Source organism: Petaurus breviceps, unplaced genomic scaffold (assembly GCF_028583685.1).
Source record: "Petaurus breviceps papuanus isolate PSGF00001 unplaced genomic scaffold, PetGlider_PUasm1.0 90035, whole genome shotgun sequence".
Lineage (NCBI taxonomy): Eukaryota > Metazoa > Chordata > Mammalia > Diprotodontia > Petauridae > Petaurus > Petaurus breviceps.
In genome coordinates this window covers 128,832-149,489 of record NW_027187165.1, presented here as the reverse complement: position 1 = coordinate 149,489, position 20,658 = coordinate 128,832, and the positions used below count along the sequence as shown (strand labels likewise).

The 20,658-nt window shown below is 37.0% G+C and overlaps 1 protein-coding gene across 1 annotated transcript in view; it reads right to left on the bottom strand.

Moving 5' to 3' along the window:
• The window catches only part of DIAPH1 (diaphanous related formin 1), an 82,703-nt gene that overhangs the window by 55,705 nt on the left and 6,340 nt on the right, over positions 1 to 20,658 (bottom strand). Inside the window, exons 2-3 of the mRNA XM_069107375.1 lie at positions 5,271 to 5,297; positions 3,903 to 4,058 (exon numbers count right to left, since the gene is read on the bottom strand). Coding sequence (XP_068963476.1) covers positions 3,903 to 4,058; positions 5,271 to 5,297 — 183 coding nt within the window. The remainder of the gene's footprint in view (positions 1 to 3,902; positions 4,059 to 5,270; positions 5,298 to 20,658) is intronic.

The window sequence follows — 20,658 nt, the reverse complement described above, 5'->3', positions numbered from 1 at the left end:
CTAAACCTCTTCATATGGCATAGTTCTCTCACCAAGAAGGTAGACTTTAAATGTTTATATTACACCATCTAAGAAGTGTCATCCCTCAGGCATCAGCTAATTTTGTAGCTTTCCTTGGGTGATATTAACCTAAACCAATTCTTCCTCCTTGTAGAGACTAGGTTAAAGGGCAATATATATAAGATACTATTGGCTCCTATAGGGAGAAAATGATTAGCCCATCAGAGATGATATCAGGTACCTTCGTGTAAGGAATCTTTAGGGTCACAATTACGACATAAAGTTTGTGTATATCTTAAGTGCACACTGGTAAAGAAGACAAGCGCGAGTCCAGAGCGTGTCCACTAAAGCTGGTCCTAGGACAAAAAGTGTTAGCGGGAGTCGACTCATCAGGAAGCAAGCTCTATCATCCATTGGCTAATGGAGTTCCATATACCCTCATTCTATACCCTGACATTGTCATGAAGTTAAAGGAATTATCTTATTCTACTTTATACCTGAAAAAGCTAAAATTCAATTCAACACATTACACTTAGAATATTCAGAAGTACGCAAGAATTCTGCCTGTCTCAACTAATATTATTTTTCTGTAAAATTTTTACAGTCGATGAAGACTAGAAACACCACATATTTACTTCAGGCACAAGTGAGGATTTATTTAGGAAACCAAGACACAATTAGTTAGTCTGCAAGGGTTCCATTCTGCTCAGAGCAAACAATTCCCTTTCTAAGAAAGAAATTGGTTCCCAGAATACCAAATGTTAACTAAGTTTCTGAGTCCTTTCTAGACATGTTTTTGGTCTGGAAAATAGTCCAAAGTGTTCCAACAACTACAGTCTTGGTTTCTATCCCCCACTGACCCAGCATACACTCAGCCCTGTTATGAACCTCAGAAATCATATCTTTTAAAAAATAGCTATTATTTATATAACTCTTTGCAAAGCATGTAAAAATGGTATAAAAATATTATCTTATTTGGTCCTCACAAGAACTCTGTGAGGAAAGTGCTATTAGTCATACCCATTTTACAGATGATGAAGCTGAGACTGTGCAAAAGTGTAAGTGACATGCCCAGGGTCACATGGCTAGAAAATTTCCAAGACAGAATTTTATCTCAGGTTACCCTGACTTCAAGTCCAATGATCTATCTACTAGGACAGCTAGCTGCCTCTAGGAAATTAACTTTGATACAGGTGAACCTCAGAAATAAGTTACTCCTACACAAAACTCGTAAGTGAAATCTGCAAAGCTGATTTGCTTTCTTTGTGCAGTAACCATTAAGAATAGCATGCTGGTATATACCCTAAGTAAGTCAAAGTCAGGAAAGGTTTCATATACACCAAACTATTTATATCAGTGCTGTTTTGCAGTACCAAATACCTGGAAACAAAGTAGATATCCATCAACTGGGAAACATTTTAATAAACTATGGTATATGGGTGTAATGATGTATTACTTCACCATTAAAAAATGAATATGAAAAATATAGAGAAACAAAGAAAGATTTTTACAAATTAATGAAAAGTGAAGTAAAAGCAAAGCCAGGACTTTAATAAACAATACTACAACAATATAAAGAAAAACAACTTTGAAAGAATAAGAATTAAAAAACCAAAACTGAAACTTTGTGCAATTATAATAATTAAGCTTGTTCTAGGAGAGATAAGAAAATTCACTTCTTTCCCTTATTTGCAGAGGTGGGGGAATATGTTTGAAACACTGCATATACTATCTGACACACCACTAATATGTCGTCTACCTTTGCTGACCTGTTATCAGTGCTACTTCTGAGACCTCCTGATAGAGATCACACTTTCTGTCTCTAGATAGCTCAGCTGTCCCTACTTGGGATCACTGTTAAAGGAGATGTCAATAATGACAGGAAATGACAGCTCACATCTCCACAGTATTTTTTTTTAAAGCAATTGGGGTTAAGTAACTTGCTCAAGGTTACACGGCCAGTTATTTCTGGGTGTGGTGCTAAGTATCTGAGCCCAGATTCGATCTCCCAGGTCATCCTGACACTGGGGCTGGTGCTCTTACTCGCTGAGCCACCTGGCCACCCCAATCTCCACAGTATTTTAAGGTTTAGAAAATACTTTCCTCAAAACCCATAATTATAAAAATATTTAGAGCAGCACTTTTTGTTGTTGTGAAGAACTAGAAACTATGGGGATAGCCATCAGTTCGGAAATGGCTAAGCAAATTTTAACATATAAGTGTGATAAAATATTATTGCATTTTTCAAAATGATGAAAGGAAAGGATTAAAAGAAACCAGGGAACATCTATAAGAACTAATGCACAGGAAAGTGAGCAGAATGAAGAACAATTATACAACATTAGAAAGAAAAATTCTTTGGAAAACTTAAGAACTCATACTAATGCAACAACCAACCAAGACCCAAAAAGGACATATGATTAAGAATGCTATTCACCTGATGACAGAGAGGTAATAGACTTAAAAGTGAAGAATGAGATATGTATATATTTTCAGTCATGGCCAATGTATAGATTTGCTTTATTTAACTATGCTCACTTTTCAATAGGAGGGCTGGGATTGTTTTTTTAAACTGAGGGAGAAAGGTGATAATAATGCCAAAAAAAAAGAAAAGAAGGCCTTTGAAACTTTATCTTTTAAATGCAAAGAAGAGAGAACCAAAGAAGTTCAAACAGGAAAGTCTTGATATTAACATGTTGACTTTATTCTATGCTTTAAAAAAAAAAAAAGCAATCTGTATGTAACAGAGATCTGCAATTTCATATTATAAAAAATTGGTTTTTTTATTTTTTTCCTAAATATAAACATTTATTTATAGATTATATACATATATTGCTGTATCAATATATTAGGTATATTGTAAAACAAACATAAAAGCAGATATTAAAAAAGAATGAAATAAAATGAAATGTACAATATTTTTAAAATAATAAAAAAAATTTCTTAAAGTACTTTCCTCACAATCACCCTATGAGGTAGAAGGAGCAACTATTATTATCCTCATTTTATAGGAGAAAAAACTGAGGCTAAGAGTTTAAATGATTTATACTTGTGATCATATGGCTATCAAGCATCAGGACTAGGATTCAAACCCAGACCTTGTTCACTGCACCATGATGTTTAAATTAAAATAAAGTATGGTGTCTATGTAAGGTTATATCTATACAGTATATCAACATATAAAATATTGTAGTCTTATGCAAGCTTACAAAAAAGTATTTCAACTCCTCAAAAGATGTGATTAACTTGTCCTTTTTCTGCTTATTTAATTCCAATAACATTTATCAAGTCCTAATATAGTCAGAACACTACACTAGGCACCGGGACAGATGTAAAGTTTGGATAAGATGGGGTTCCCTACCAGAACTTACAGCTTAGTAAATTGTGTGCTAAACAATGCAAAAAATAAACATGTTTTTTAAAACCCTCTATTATATAAAACCTATCAGCTGTTGCTGGTCCCAATCTGCAAAGCATATCTGTCTAATGATTTTGGTATATGCTGAAGTGTCACTCTGAGTTCTCTTACCAGATTCATGATTAACTCTGTGACTGGGCAAATTACACTTCCCTGTATCTCACTTGCTTATGTTTCATTCCCTCTCCCCCTGCAAATGCTCTCAAGAGACTAGCTCTGTCCATCAGTAGAATCTGAATATTTTCTCCACACATACCTGGCAGGTGACCTGAGCATTCAGAAAATGGCCAATAAGGTACAAAGCCTAACTCACAGAAGTGAGCTAGTCCTTGAACATTCTTGTGTTCTAGTACCCAGTTAAACCTAAGATTTTTGTAATGGAGCCAGAAAGGTTCACTGAGGAAGTACTATATGGAACGGGCCATATTGTGCCCAATGATACATTTTCAGGGATAAGCAATTTTTCTCAGGGTTATGAACTTACCAGCATCTGTTCAAAAAGGCCTAATACTTGCTCATCTGAGATTTCCGGAAGCGACTGTGCAGAAGGATCTTCACCATAGGATGCAGATGAATTCCTATGAGCAGAATTGGGCTTTTCTTTTTCTTTCTTTATCCTCATGCTGGTAAATCTCTCCAGCTAAAAAAGAGAAATAAAATTAGCACTGATCCAGCTTTACCTCTGCACTAAAAACCACATCATGTAGCCAATCATCTAAGGTCTTATGCACCCATGGCTCTGAGGGGTCAGTGACAGGAGACCCCAACCCAGTTGCAGGATTTTTCTAGTATGAAATGGATCTAACTACTATCAAAAGACTTCATAGCAAGCTAAGCCCATCACTGCACATTTTCTCCAAAGTTGAGCCACTATTGAGCCTTTAAAGTAAAACTAATACTTTCTTTACCTTTCACTACATTCTCTAGCTTCAAAAGAGCTGAGACCTAATATTCTAACCTACCTGCACTATTATTATACATTATTTCCCTCAAGCACCAGCAAGAAGGGAAACCAGCCCTTGCAGAATTTCTCTGCCAAATCCAAAGCTATCTAGGACCACAGTCTTTAACTAAAAGGATCAGGCGTATCAATTGACACAAAAATTTGCTTGGTCCTTCAAAGTGTTCTTAAATTCCAATCCTTCTAGTATAAAATATCTGAGCAAATTCCATTGAGAAAAAGACCGTGTCATTTACTTAATTCTATTTAGCCTACAACACTTAGCAAAGAGTGCTATATAAGCACTAAGAACTCAATATGTAGTTTCAAATGAATATCAACCTACTCTGCTAGTTGGATGTCCTACAAATAATGATATGAACTTCAGTCTGAGCTCCTTTTCCTAGATGCACATGCACTTTCTTCATTTATATTCCAGAATTAACTGGAATCTTACCTTCAAGTATTCATGGACCATCCCTGGCAGAGGAAAATTATAATATGTTCACTAACAAGCCCCAAGCACAGCTGCCAAAAGAACCACCAATAACCTGCAGCAGTCCCTCCTCATGCAACTGTTAATTATAAATATTTGCAACTATATTCAGGACTTTAAAACTGGTTAATGCCCATCTTAAATAAGCAGACAGTTCAGAGTTTAAGGATACCATGTTAATCTTGGAAGATGATGAACTTTCTATGGGCACCATATATGCCAGAGAAAAAGTACATGCAATTAAGGTCAAACACAGCAAAGAATAGGGAAAAGAATATGGATAAGCTTGTGAAAGACAATGTCAGTTACACAGTACTGGGAAGCACGTGTACATGGAAACATGATCTGACAATTGGTAATCATCACAGAATAGGAAGTGAACTATGAAAACTACATGCAGAATAAAATCACCTTACCTCATCTGCCATGAGCCGCTTCAAAGTCTATGAAACAGAAGAAAGGAGGAAAAAGAGGGAGACAGTTTAGTGAAAATGTGAGAAAACACTCTAAGCACAAGATGGATTAGGAAAAGAGAAGAGAAAACAATGGGAAAGGATCTGTTATATCCCCACATCCCCAACTGACAGATAATAGAGAAGAAACTGCCAAACTATCCCCCTGAGTGGGGTTAAGAGTTAGGGTGCAAATGGGAGGGAGAAAGTTTGAAAGAGAAATGCATATACCTTTTTCAATAAAGAAGCTAAAAGTGAGACTAGTTGATCTAGTCTCAGATCCCCTTTGTTCTCATCGAACCCTAAACCCAACTCCTCTTCTTATAGGAACATAGTAATAGAGCAGATGCCCCTTGAATCACCACTCTTACAGATACCTTTCTCCCCCAAGGCAGTACTACCCCTCCAATGGAGAGGAAAGCCAGTCTCCTTGCAGGTGATGTATAACAAAGAGAAGCAGTAACAAACCTGTGCTTGCCATGACTGCGATACCCTCTCTGAATCTTGTCATTCTATCTCAGCCTCAGACATTTGCTAGCCGTATGACTCTGGGCAAGTCACTTAACCCTGTTTGTCTCAGTTCCTCATCTATAAAATGAGCTGGAGAAGGAAATGGCAAATCACTCCAGTTTCAGGTTTGTCAAGAAAACTCTGAATGGGGTCACAAAGAGTCAGACATAACTGGGAAAAAAAAAAGGCTGAACAATGACAAAAATACCACAAGTTGTCCTGATTGAGAGGATCCTTTATGTTGCTGAATCTAAGTAAATAGAGAAGAAACAGCTATATGTTGGTGAGATTAGTTTCCTAACAAACAAATAAGGGAAGGACTTGAATTAGACCTTGAATGAGAAATAGGATTTAAATAATCAAAGGAAGGACGTGTTCAAATGTACAAAATGTACATTGAGAAATAGTGGAAAAAAACTGTATTGAATAAAGACAGATTCTAGAGGACAGACCAGATTTTAGATTTGATATGCTAAGTAAATAGAAGGAGGCCCAGTTACTTGAGTAAGAGCATGACTGACACAATGAAAGTAGTCTTTCAGGAGTATTATACTCCAAATGGTGTGTAGAGCAGAAAGGTCAGCTGTTTCAGTGATTCAGACAGGACAATGGTAGTAGTAGTGGGAATGGAAAAGAAAAGGTAAATCTGAAAGTCATTTCAGAGAAAGAAATGACAGAATTTAGGGATGATATTGCATAGCGCATATGGAAGATAAATGTTTCACTTTTTCTTTCAGTGGTTCTAAGTTCCTTTCCCTTTACTTAGATTATGACAGCTGGTTAGGTGGCAGAACTAGGTCTAACATTTAGGTCTCTGCATTCTTAATCTAGTATTTTCTATATTACTTAGGAATTCTCATGAATTCTTGCCTCTGGGTTTGTAACAAAACTGTAGGCATTCTGTTTTCACTAGTTTTACACACATACACACACACACACACACACTCTCTCTCTCTCTCTCTCTCTCTCTCTCTCTCTCTCTCTCTCTCTCTCTCTCTCTCTCTCTCTCTCTCTCTCTCTCTCTCTCTCCATTAATAAATGAAAGGCTGCTTACATCTGTCATAATCCTGACACTCCAGCAGAGGGCAGAGACAAATAGCAAACAAAGCAACAGGTAAAAATCGCATTTTTAAGAACCTGACAAGATACCAACACAATTTGTCAAATTGGGTTTGAATGGAACCCAACAGAGGGAAAAGGGGATATTATTTACTTGTTATTTGGAAAGTTTAAAAGCTTCCAAGTTAAAAATCTTTAAAGCACAGTATATTTTCAAATACATATTCTTTAAGGGATTCTTTGTTGTATTAATGAACTTTTTTGGGTAGGTTCCCCAGAATCCTGAAAAAAGGGGTCCTAGGGAACATGGAAGAGCAGATAATAGTAGACTAAGAAGGTAAATGATGCTATATTTGTACTCTTTATCCTATGTCTATAATGTCCTCCCATCTTCTACACCAAGCCCCATCTCTATCCCCACCATTATCAGCAGAGAAGCTTGCTTCATAGTTTATTAAGAAAATAGAGACCATTGGCCTGAGCTTCCTCTCTGCTCCCCTACCGTGTATCTTAAAAAGTCCTCTGCAACATCACTCATTCTCTCCTCCCTTGTTCTAGTTTCTAATGAAAAGGTGATCTTTCTTCCCCCCTCCCCATTCCTCTATATCTGTGTGTGTGTGTGTTTGATTCTATCCCTTTCATCCAACAGTTTATTGTTCTCTCAATCATGCCCGGTATTTAACCCTCAAATCTCTTCCTATCTGTTGGTTCCCTTCCTACTGTCTATAAATATTCCTAAATTTCCCTCATCCTTCAAAACAAAACAGAATTCCTTCTTGACTCATCACCTTCGAAATAATATCCTAAAGCTCTCCTGCTTTTCAAATTCCTAGAAAAAGTCATTTATATATACTGCCTCCACTTCCTCTCCTCTCACTCATTTCTCAATCCCTTACAATCTGGAAACTCTTTTCCAAAATTACCAATAAACTCTTAATTGCTCTTTCTGACAGCCAGTCTTTTTTCATTCCTCATCCACTGATATTGAGAGATCCTCCAACAGACTGTGAACTCCAACCCTCAGCAACCTTGAGGGCAGGAACTCTCTTTTGACTCTTTTTGTATCCTCAGGAATTAACCATGTCTCTAACATGGTAGGTTGCTTAAGAAATGTTTATTAACTATTTACTGATTCATCCTTCTTGATCTTTCTGCAGCACTTGACATTACTACTTCTCATCTCGCCTATTTCTTGGGTTTTCGTGACACTATTTCTTGGTCTTTCTCCTATCTGGCCCCTCCTTCTCAGTCTCCTTTAGTGGATCACCCCCAGAGCTCAGTCCTGGATCTTCTTCTTTCATAAGTTTCCATGGATTTAATTAGTATATCTAGGTAGAAGATGCCCAGATCTATAGATTTTGCCTTAATCTTTCCCCTGACCTTCATTCTCACATCTCCAACAGTTTATTGGACATTTCCAACTGTATATCAAAATATGCACTTCAAAGTCAATGTATTCAAAACAGAATTTCTTACCTTATTCCTCTCCCCCATACCAACTCTTCCCAACTTTCCTATTTCTGCTGAGGGCACTACCATCTTTCAGGTTCACAGCCTATGTAATTCTTAACTCTTCATCTTCCCTCCTCCCTCTTATCAAAAGGTTTTGTCCCTTCTATTTCCACAACATGTCTTACAAACATTTTTTTTCCTACTAGCATCTACTTCAGGCCCTGATCACTTCTGCCTGGATTGCTTCAAGAGTCTTTTAATTATGCTATCTTATGTTTCTCTCCTCCCAAAATTCAACCTCCATGCAACTGTTAAATTAATATTCCTAAATCACAGATATCTGACTATTTCACACCCTCTCCAGAAGCTTCAGTAACCCCCTATTGTCTCTGAGATAAAATATAAATTTCTCTGGCATCTAATGTCGTTTACAATCTGACTCTAGTCTACTTTTTCAAGGTTACTACACATTTCTCCCCTTAGGCACTCTTGGTTAGAACCAAAATGGTTCACTTACTGTTCTCCTTCCAGACCTGACCTCCATATCTTTGCTCAGCTTAGCTCATACTGATTGGAACAAAATTCTTTCTTACTTCCATCTCTCAGAAGCCCTAACTTACTTCAACTGCCAAGGTCTACAAGAGACCCTTCCTGTTCTCTACAGCTGTTAGTGCCTTCCCTTCCAAGCACTAGCCAAAATGGCTATTTATATATTTCACTCAACTGCATACATGTTGTTCCTCTTCCCACCTTCACTACTCCCCAAAAAAGATAAGGGTATAAACTCCTTTAACAGCAGGAATGGTCTACATTTTTTTTTCCTGTCTTTGTATTCCTAAGGCCTAGCATAGTGCTTTGTGCAGTGTAAGCACTTAATACTTGATGAATCAATAAATTAGTATTTCCTGAGAAGCTCTTAATTGTTTTCAATGGCAATTTCTCTCTGCATTCATCCCACTGAGACCTTACCTCCTTGTGCCCCCCCAAATCCTTCCAAATCTACTTCCTGTGACCTTGGTTTGGCTGTACTGTTTTACCTCTCTTCTTATCTCCTCCACTCTGCACATCACTACCTCCTAGCATACAAATATACTTACTGAAGAAAAACAATGAATTAAAGAATCAAGCCTTTTAAAGACATCTATTCCAGAGGGGCAGCTAGGTGGCACAGTGAATAGAGCACCGGCCCTGATGTCAGGAGGACCCGAGTTCAAATCCAGTCTCAGACACTTAACACTTACTATCCATGTGACCATGGGCAAATCACTTACCCCCTGTTGCCCTGCCTTCCCCCCTCCAAAAAGGGGGGGGGGAGAAAATACATCTATTCTACAAGATTTTTCTATATAAAATTTGCTGGAGCCAAAAAAACTAAGGGTTACTACCTGGGACATGGAAATAGTTTCATTTAACTGACTAGAATGTTAAAGTGCTAGGATTTTACCTGGAACAGAGATGGAAATCTCTAAATTCAACTAATTTTATAAAATCAACACAGCATTCAAAAATATACCAGATTTAGAGTCCAGAGTACCACACAAATGTCTGGTTACTGTATTTCTGATCACTGCTATTATACCAAGATCATTAGTCACCATGACAAAAAGCTTTCCCTACACTCTCTTCAGGGTAAAGAGTAAGTCAGGGCTCTGAGTCAGTTACCACATGACAATTTTGCAATACAAACAATAATATTTGCAATTTTGGTGGCAAAAGGTATCTTATGATTAAAGAAATTAAGAAATTAAGCAAGTATCCTAACTCATTCCTTTGTAACAGTTTCCTGGGAAGCAAAGATACATCATGATACCAAAAACAGGCATCTGTGTGAAGTCAAACAAACAACTAAATAACTTAAGGATAGTCTCTTCCTTCAAGAACAGGGAGCTTCCTTATTCACAGTATATTTCTAGGAATCTAACATGAGAGGATTACCAGACTATGGTCAGTTAGAGGTTGTTGTGTACATCATATTTCCACTCTTCATTACTGTATTTTATGAGAACAGTTAAGTATTTTACATCAAATATCTGATAAAAATCTGACATCTAAGATATATAGGGAATTAACACAAATAAGACCAAGAAACATTCACTTGATAAGAGGTCAAAAGATATGAACAGTTCTCAGAAGAAATACAAATTACCAACACCATATTAAAAACATTGCTCCATAGCACTAATAAGAGAAAAACCTATTAGTAAAAATCTGAAGTTTTCCCAGATTAGTAAAGATGATTTAAAAAAAGTCAGAGAGACTTTAACATCAGAAAGATTATTGGGAGGACAGGAACTATCACCACCGGTAGAGCTGTGAATTGGTCCAATGCTTAGAAAAGAATTGAGAATTATGTAGGAAAAGTCACTCAATTCTTCTTGACCCAGTGATTTCATTAGTGTGTATATAGCCAAAGGAAATCAATGACAGAAAATTCTATATATAGCAAAATATTCCTAGCAGCACCTTCATGGTAGGAGGTAAAAATCCTTGGAAATACATTGTGGATAAGCTAAACAAATTATGGTATATAAATGTAATTGATTTTTTAAAATTAAAATAATTTTATTTTCTTTCCTTTCCACAACTATCCCAATTTAAAAGAAAAAAAATGAATATAAAATCCTTGTAACAAATATGCAGAATAAAAAAAATTTCCACATTCTCTACATTCAGAATGTGTATTTATCATTCTGTACATTAAATATATCATCTTTTTTTGTCAGAATGTGGGTAGTAGAGATCATAATCATCAGTCCTCTGGAATCACAGTTGGTTATTTCATTGATCAGAGATCTTAAGTCTTTCAAAGTTGTTTACCTTTACAATACTGTTACTATATAAACTGTTCTCTTCGTTTGCAACAGAATATTATAGCAATGTGAAAAACAAATATGAGGAATTCAGTAGTAACTTGAGATTTATATGAACTAACAAGGCTAAAACATGTCAGAACAGTTCAATGGCCAATCTTGACTACAGTGGACTAATGATAAAATATAACACTCTCTAGTACATAGAAAGGTAGTAGATTAAAGGTGTGGAATGAGGCATATGACATCCAATATGGTCAATGTGTCAGTTTGTTTTGCTTAACTATACTTTGTTACAAGGGAGAGTTTTATGGTGAGGCAAGGGGGTACCAGTAAATGAAATCAATTGTCATTTTAAAAAGCACCAATAAAACCTTTTTTTGTCTTTTTTTGGGGGGGAAATGCAGAGCAGTTGGGGTTAAGTGACTTGCCAAAGGTCACACAGCTAGTAACTATTAAGTGTCTGAGGCCGGATTTGAATTCAGGTCCTCCTAACTCCAGGGCCAGTGCTCTCTATTCACTGTACTACCTAGCTGCCCCTAATAAAACCTTTTTAAAAATAAATTATAGAGTCAAGTCAACAAGCATTTATTAAGCATCTTACTATGTGCCAGGAACTGTGCTAAAACCTGAGCTCACAATCAAATGGGGGAGACAACATGCAAACAGTCATATACAAACAAAATATATGCTAGATAAATTGGAAATAATTACAGAGGGAAGACACAAGCACTATGGGGACTGGTACAGGCTTTTTGCAGAAGGCAGGATTTTAGCTGAGACTTGAAAGAAACCAGGGAAGCCAGAAGAGATAAGAAAGAGCATTCTAGGCATAGTGGAAAGCCAGTGAAAGTTCAGGGAGCTGGGAGATGAAGTATCTCTTTGGTGGGAACAGTAAAGGTCGAAGAGTGTATGGGAAGAGTAAGTAGTATGAAAAGACTGGGAAAATAAAAGGGGGGCATGTTGTAAATGTTTTAAAAGCCAAAGTATTTCATATTTAATCCTGAAGGAAAAAGAAGGCCACTGGAGTTTTGTGAATAAGGGGGAGACCTGCTCAGACATCACCATCTTGCCCCGCCCAGCGTTATATGCACATACTCCGCCTCCAAGTCTACACTTAATGTTGTCAAATGAAAGGAACCAGCCTCTAAACTACATGTTTAGTGACTTTAGTTAGAATGACTTAAGTCAGAGATTGTTAGAATGGCAGGGGATCTGACTGATCAGTTTCGGTTACAGCATGTTGGCAGCAATCTCAGCTCCCAGGTCAGGGTCCCACAGAAAGTAGGAAAGTTCCAACAAATCTAAATAGCATAATCATTACACATATCATATCAATTAATAGGAAAATCATAAATCTTATGACAACAGTTTATTCACTAATGTTAAGGTTCCGTCAAGCCGACACTAGAGTAGCACTCCAAAGTTCAAACTACACAATGAGCTCATCTGAGGCACGTAGAGAAGTTGGCTGCCCCAGAACTACAAAGTTAAAGGATATTATCACTTGTTCAGTCCTCCATAATGCTGCTACTAAAAGAAGCAAAAATTTGCAGAACTTGTGACTTCATGTTTTCTTGTATAGCTTCTACAATCCTTAAATGCAATTCATTAATAGATTCAGCAGAAACCCTTTCCCTAATACCCGTCTGTTCATGGAAAACTCAATTCAGTATGAAGGAAATGCAAAACTCTAGAAAATGGCAGCATGAACTTCATGACAAAGTAAGCAAAATGAATACCACTTTTGACTTCCCAATAAACTTGGATTTTGATTTGATCCTCTTTGTGCCTCTTATTTCCTAACGAATAAATGCCAAATAACAATCACCAAATAACACATCTCCTAGAATTGCTGAGGGTGTCAGCAAAGTAGACAGGAGCTTCTAGTAATAGATCATCCTGTGAATGGAAATCGTGTTAACCCCAAAGATTCCTGGTAAAATGTACCTTGTGTTTGAACCAGTTAGTTGGTTACAGCATGATGTTAATAAGACAACAGTTGTAGGTAGGTTTCACACAGAAAAACTGTTCCATACCCACAGACTACACACCTAATCCTGGTCAACAGTTACAGAATTACAGTTAGAAGACAGCTCTGAAGCCATCAAGTCCAAACTATATCCAAAAAAAGAATCCACATAGCAACGTACTTTAAGAACAATTCAACTACTGCTTTAAAGTCCTCTAATGAGAAAAGAAAACCCACCATCTTCTAAATTGGCTCATTCTTCTCTAGCACAACTAATTTTTAGGCAGTCCGAATTTGTCTCTGCAACTTTCACCCATTGTTACTGGTTCTGCCCTGAGGTCCAACAGAGTAAGCCTAATATCTCTTCAAGATGACAGCCATTCAAATACTTGAAAATTACTATAACATCCATAAATACCAACCACTACTCACACAGAAGACTACAATACTCAGCGAAAACCACTACCACTAGAGGAAAAGCACAAATCAGCTTTGTATAGCCAAGGATAGCATACGCATTCATATAACTTGGGCAAACTGGAGAAGAAACCTGTGACAACGAAGCTTAACCCTTAAGAATAACTCTGTCAGCTGAACCCTTAGAAACAAACTCCCTTCCTATGAGTGAATAGCAAGGAGAAGACATGTGCGTTTCAACTTCAACCCACACAAATGCATCTGCCAGCTGTCCTCATGGGCATTATCCAATTATGGGACAGCATTCAAGCTGAGGAAGATAACAATAAACCTGCAGCAAGGGCTTAGCCCACACTAAGTTAAGACAGAAAACGAATGCCACTTGCAGCCAACAATTTCTTTCTACTCCTAACCTCATAGCCAAGGAGGATTAAATTCAGAAGCCTTACATCCAAGAAAAAGTCCTCAGTGCATCTTTTCCATTTTTTAACTCTTACTACAGTATTAATACTTTATTTCCTGGCATGATGTAGGCAACAGGTTTGAATTCAATTATTACATACTTTGCCATAAATTTGTCTCATTCTCCCTACTGGAAGGAGGCAGATAATCCATGTGTCCTCCTTCTGCTTTTCACTTTCCCAACCTTTTTTAGTACTACTCTATTCCATGAAGTATTTTACAATGCCAGCATCAGCAAAGTGCCATGCAAATAATGAAATTCAACGGGTTAATCTCAGGACTTCAGTTCCTTTGTACTATATGTGAGGCAAAGGCTAACTATAAATACAAACAGTAAAATTTTTACTCCCAATAAAAGTAAAAAGATATAAAGATCACTTCAGGAGGAAAATCTAGTAATAACTACAAATTACAGTGAGATAATGAACTAGATTCCCATCTCACTATTTGTCAGTGGTGACAGACTAACTAGGAGCGATGCATTCAGTTCATTCAGGGGACATGAGCAACAAAGGATTTGCAAAATGAAATGTACAGAGTTGAGAAAACTTAAATTTTTTTCAGTTTAAGGAAATAAAATTAAAGAAGAGAAAGGTCAAGGTGCCAAACCCAGAAGCAGAGATAGCAACCACCCTGCCACAAGGGAGTGTGACCACTAAGAAAGGTCTAGCTCTGGCTGCTGGGCTGCACTTTTCCAAAGTTCTTTCCTCTCCAAGGCCAACCCAGTCATAAACACCAGTGTATATTTTCTAATTCAACAAACATTAATTAATTGCCAATCATGTGCAAAGCACTGGGCTTTATACAGTGTAAAAGCCAAGTTGAGATATAACCATCCAGAGCCCTACTCCTCGTGAAATGACTAAAAAAAAAGGATCTCTCAGCCCACCCTCACCACATCCCATTCTAGAACCAAGAGTTTTCTTTTAAAACTTCCCAGGAAACTTTAACAATCTTCAGGAAATATCTGGTAACTAGATTAAAAACAGGAATGTTATTCAAAGATTATTAAATAATTTTATCCTAGTTTCTGCTTTAAGCTACTTGTAAATCTAGAATTACAAGGGAATAATTTTCCCAGATCTGTTTGAAAATAGTGCTTTGCATATGGTGGTTGCCTATATACCTCAAAGAAGGGTCCCAAGAGTAGAAAAAGATCCGTATCAGCACTTTATACAAAAAAAAAAATTGGAAATAAAATTAGTGTCCATATATTAGGGAAAAACTGAATAAACTGTGGCATGTTAAAAACAAAATGTCATTTTACCATATTAAAAAAGTATGAATATTTAGGAAAGTATGAAAAGACATGTATGAAATTATAAGCAAAATTAAGAGAACTATATACCACTACTACAGTAACATACATGAAAACAAGACCAAAAGACAGGCATACTAACTGTAATAACTTTTTTTTTTGCTTTTTGGAGGGCAGTTGGGGTTAAGTGACTTGCCCAAGGTCACATGGCTAGTTTTTGTGTTGTGTCTGAGGCCAGATTTGAACTCAGGTCCTCCTGACTCCAGGGCCGGTGCTCTATTTCACTGCGCCACCTAGCCGCCTCTAAACCTTATTCTTTTATGATTAAATGAAAGAAAACCTATTTTGAATATCAGAATTTAAAAAATCTGTCCTAGCAGGCTGGCCCAAAATATCCTAACCTAAACTTGATGAAAACCCAAGAAGTCTCCTGGGATGCAAAGGACAAAGTAGCTCTTTGCCTTCTGCTCTGCTTTTCCTGCAGCCTCAGGACCAGGATTCCAGATAGCTGATAGCACAGAAGGAAGAAGTCCACTCAGGTTTCACTCTTCCAGCACAAGGAACAGGTGGAAACTAGGCTAGGAACATTTCATTCCTACTACAGGTCCACCAGAACAAGGTGCCAGGACCTTTTACCACAACATACTCAGGGGTTGAGAAAACAAGTTGCCAATATAGAAGAAGCTTATTCAGAAAGCATTTTGCTATCAAGTACCACAAGGTGTTTCCTCCCATTTCATTTACTGGCAAAAGTGGAGGGAATGGCCTACAAATAAATTCTGACATCATGTAAAAAAGATAGGGCAAAGTTCTTTCTCCTCCAAATTCTTTAGGAGTCATGCCCTATTCAAACCTGTAGAAAAAACATGGGTAATTCAAGATGGGAGAAGGTTCCATGTGAGTAGTGCCCATGTTCCAGCTACCTCATTTGGTTACTCTTCCTTTTATGAGGCCTCTCTTTTCATTGTCTTAGCTTAGAGAAACTGAGATCACTACTTTGGAAAAGGGGTGTTGGTCCACTCATTTGAAAATACAGTCAGTGACTCAGGAATGCTGTTTCTCAATCTCTATGGCAACTGTCTTCTCCTCCCATGTTGTGATGTAAGCTGCAGGCCTGATTGCCCTTACTGAAGGGTAGGCACTTGTGACACACCCAGGGCCTGGCAGACAGGAAGTTCCTGCAGCTGCTGTTGCTTCTTCATGAAGCCAGGAAGCACTAGGACACCCTGCTCCTTGTCAACCCTAACACAATTTCAAAACCTGCCTACATCAATCTCTAATTTTTTAAATAAAGATCCTTTTCCATTTTTCTATGAGACAAACTCTTAGAAACTCACAACTCAGCATTCTGCCTGCTGGAACTAATAATCTGGCTAGTCAGAAAATTACAATACTTCTTAACAGGTCCAACTAAACATTCTGAAAAGTAACTACTGTGACAAAAATAAGACTGACCCTTTATATAGTCAGACAGAGGTTTTAATGGGAGGACATTCAGAAGGGAAATACACAGAAAGATTAATGACCCAGCATTGTGTTATAAGGGAGAGTTATAATGTGGTCTACCTGGTACTTTCAGGAACTAAACATCCTTGAATTGGGCTGAACACAAACCAGTACTATACAAATTTGTAAGCTATGGTAGATCTTGCTCCAAAGGGCCTCTAGTTTATCAAACTAGCCATAGATTTCTAAAGATGCCCAAGGGAAAGAGCAGGCTGACTCACTGAAGTACTGAGCTCCCCAATTCCGGAACTGTTCAACAGAGACTTAGGTGACTGCTAGAGATGCTACATAGATGTTTCCTGTACATAGTGACAAGTTGGACTATAAAACCTTTCGGGCCCTTCTAACTCTTATATTCTGTAACCATATCTCCAGTTTTTCTTTTTTTGGCTCTAGTAATATCAAGTACACACAAGCAGGTAGAAGATAAATTCCCCTTGCCAAAATGTCAACCAACTGTCAATAGTGTCAACCTATAGTTTCTGAAAACACTACCTGTGAAACAAGAGAAGTTAGACATATCTAAGGAAATCTACCAAGAGGGCTGCTGGAGAATTTTGGCAGTGATCTACAGGAAAAATAGAAAATTTGGACCAGAGAATGATATGCATGCAAACTAATACTCCTCTTTCTGATATCAGCCTAATGTCTGCTTCTTGCTTGATAGTCATATCCTACAGAGGCTTCTTACCACTTCTTCTTGTGGTTTCAATCACAGGAAACAGACGTCACCCATGAGCCTAGAAGTAACTAACGAAATAAGCCATGGCGGATGCAAAGAGCTGCCAACTAAAGCCAACTCCCACTTTCTCTAAATAGTAGAGCTAAGAAATCACCAGGGACCTCCTTACTGAGGGAATTCTTCAAAGCCTACTTAAGCTAAAAATCCTGCATACCATTTTCAGTTGGCTGAAAGAGTTTTAGCATCCTAATTTTAAGTTCTTTATATTAAACAGCCAGAAGAACATCCAAGAATGGATGGTTCTTTCTCTATGGATGAGTTAAGACCCTTTGTACTGGGGGAGTTACTACCCTGCTCCCTGCCTTGGTTCTACCTTTCTCTCCCCATTCCCCAATCTCTAAACACTAGAGGGACCAAGCACATCAATTGATGCAATAATAATAATAAAATTTTACTTTGAAATAAAGATTTTTATTCTATCTCTATTTTTTTTTACATTTGAAACTAAAAAAAAAAAAATGTACTGTATCAACTGATAAAGCTTGGTCCTTTGAGAATCAGACTAGAGGTAACAACATGGGACCAGGAAATGAATTCTAGTCTTGGCTCTGTCACTGATGATACACTGTGACCTTGGACAAGTAACTTCCTCTCTCTGAGCCTCAGTTTCCTTATTTTTAATATAAAAGGATTCAGCTAGGTGATCCTTGAAGTAGATGGAAAGTTCTTCATGTTTCTACACCTAATAATTGCATCTAACTATTATAGGATCAAGATTAGACTGTACACAGAGATAAGGATTCATTTCTCTAAATCTGAAATACCATTGAAATAACTGATGAACACACAGATGGATGGATACAACTTCATGAAGAGAAAAAATTAAACAGCCTTAATATCTACACTTTGATATCAGATCTGTTTCCTTGGAATTCTAACTCTAACATAAATATATTCACATTCTCAGACTTCTTACTACCTTTCTAAGAACAGAAAACCACTATCATACATTCCAATCTGGCAGACCAAAATGAAAGATGCATACTTTAAAGGAGAGAAAATGGAAGGAATATAGACTCATTATCAACGTTCTTTTTACCCTTGCTTTCTATAAGCAATTTCAGAAGGTTCAAGTATTTCTCAGTCAAATCAGGAACTTCCATCAATTGATTTTATCTCACCTTGAAGAGAAAGAAAAGCAGTCCATTTTGGCTGAAATGGAAAGTGCTAGAATTCAAATCACAGAACATTTATTAAGTTCCTACAGTGTGTAGACCACAGTTCTAGGCATGGAGTGAGCTGCAAAGCTTAGGTAAGATAGATAAGTCCCTGTCCTGAGGGGCACATACTGGTAGAGGAATAAGACACATAAATAATTATGGTACAGACTAGAAAATAGTGTAGTATACTGAAAAAGAGGCTTAAATGTAGAGTTAAGAGGCCCAGGCTCTAATAAAATCCCATACCCTCTTGGGTTTCAGTTTCCTTTCCTCTAAAGCAATCCTATCTCTGAGATCCTTCCAGCTCTAAAATTATGATTCTAAACAATTGACTCCCTTAAAATCTTAGTTCTTCTACCACACATTACCTTTCTCCTTCTCTGAACTATAACATTTGTGGTCAATACCAGACAACCATATTTTGTGAAGTGATCCTGCCTCATATTATTCTCTGTTTCTTGACCAGAAGAGATTATAAACTCCTTGAAGTCAGAGACCAAAACAGCATCACCTGGAGCGGCATCATTACCATAAATACTTTTGGATATTGATTGAATTAACATAATGGAAGTCACCTGCCTTAATGATATTCAGTCAGTGATAGATGAATAATAAAAATGATGAGGTATATTGAATTGAGAAGCACATGAGAAACTTCAGATTCTCTCTTGATCAATATCGATATTCTACCAGATCCAAATCAAGCAACAAACACTCATTTTTATAAGGTTTCTTGCAGAAATCACTTAATGATTAACAACTATGAGTCAATAATTACCAAATCTGAAGACCATATTTTAAAAGTGTACATATTCAAAAAGGGATGAGGTATTATTGGTCATTATCCATCTCTGTAGTCCCTCAGAAAAAAAGATCTGAGGCCCCAAATAGGACTCTATCCCAGAGGTCACATGGAAGAACTATCAAAACAAAGATAAACCCACAAGTGTTACAAGAGCACTTTATTCTTCCCCTCCATAACATTACCATTTGCTGTTCCACATAATTTATACAGCAAAATTCCTGACAGGTGACACTGTTTCATTTACACAAGAGACTGTTGCACTCAAAAGCTACTCTCTCACCTTTCTACTGACCTGTAAATCAAGAAAAAGGACATGCTTAGTCTAAAGGATAAGCAAGGTTCAGTTAACTTCTGGAAACTTTGCCTACTTTTCAGCTCTGGGGAAAAAGGACAAAAAGCAGATAAACCTTTACTGCTACAGTCTTTACACAGACTAATGACCTTACAAATCAAGATTTTCCCAATCCAAAAGTTTATCAGGACAAACTAGATCTGAAAGAACCCAGCACACTCTTTAATTATCAAGAAAATCACTTTACCTTTCAATGTCTCAGGCAATCTTCTAAGACTATAAGTGGAAAAACATTTATAATCTGCCTTGATAGAGTCTTTTTCACTGGGAGTAACTTACTCATACCAGTCAAATTATGAGTCTGGTTAAAAAACTGTTACTGGGCCAAGCAACAGAGAAGTAGTTCATTTACTCTTTTCTCTAACAGTCTCTCTGCCTAGTGGTATCTGTTCCTTTTCTAAAATATACTTCTACTATTCCAAATAACTTAAGATGGTGTGAGGGGAGTGGTAATTAAAGCAAATTAAAACAATTAACAAACAGCGTTTAGATTTTGCTTCTAGAATAGATACTAACTTAAAACAATTCTGAAATACTACCTTATGAAATATGGGAAGATATGAAGTGAAGAAGAGTAAAGAAAACAAACCCAAAATAACATTATATTTACTAACTATAACCACATAAAGACTATTAAACAGCAACAAAATTCAGACAAGTTGACTACTTTGTTACTACCTTGTTAAAATTAACACATACAACAGGAATTTCAACAACAGGAATAAATAACATGAAAAATACACAAATACTTTTAGTTTAGTAGTTGGGTTAAGTTTTCTTGTTCATATATTTTAACATATATAGGTTGACTGAAGTTAACCTAAATTTAAAAATAGAATATGAGCTG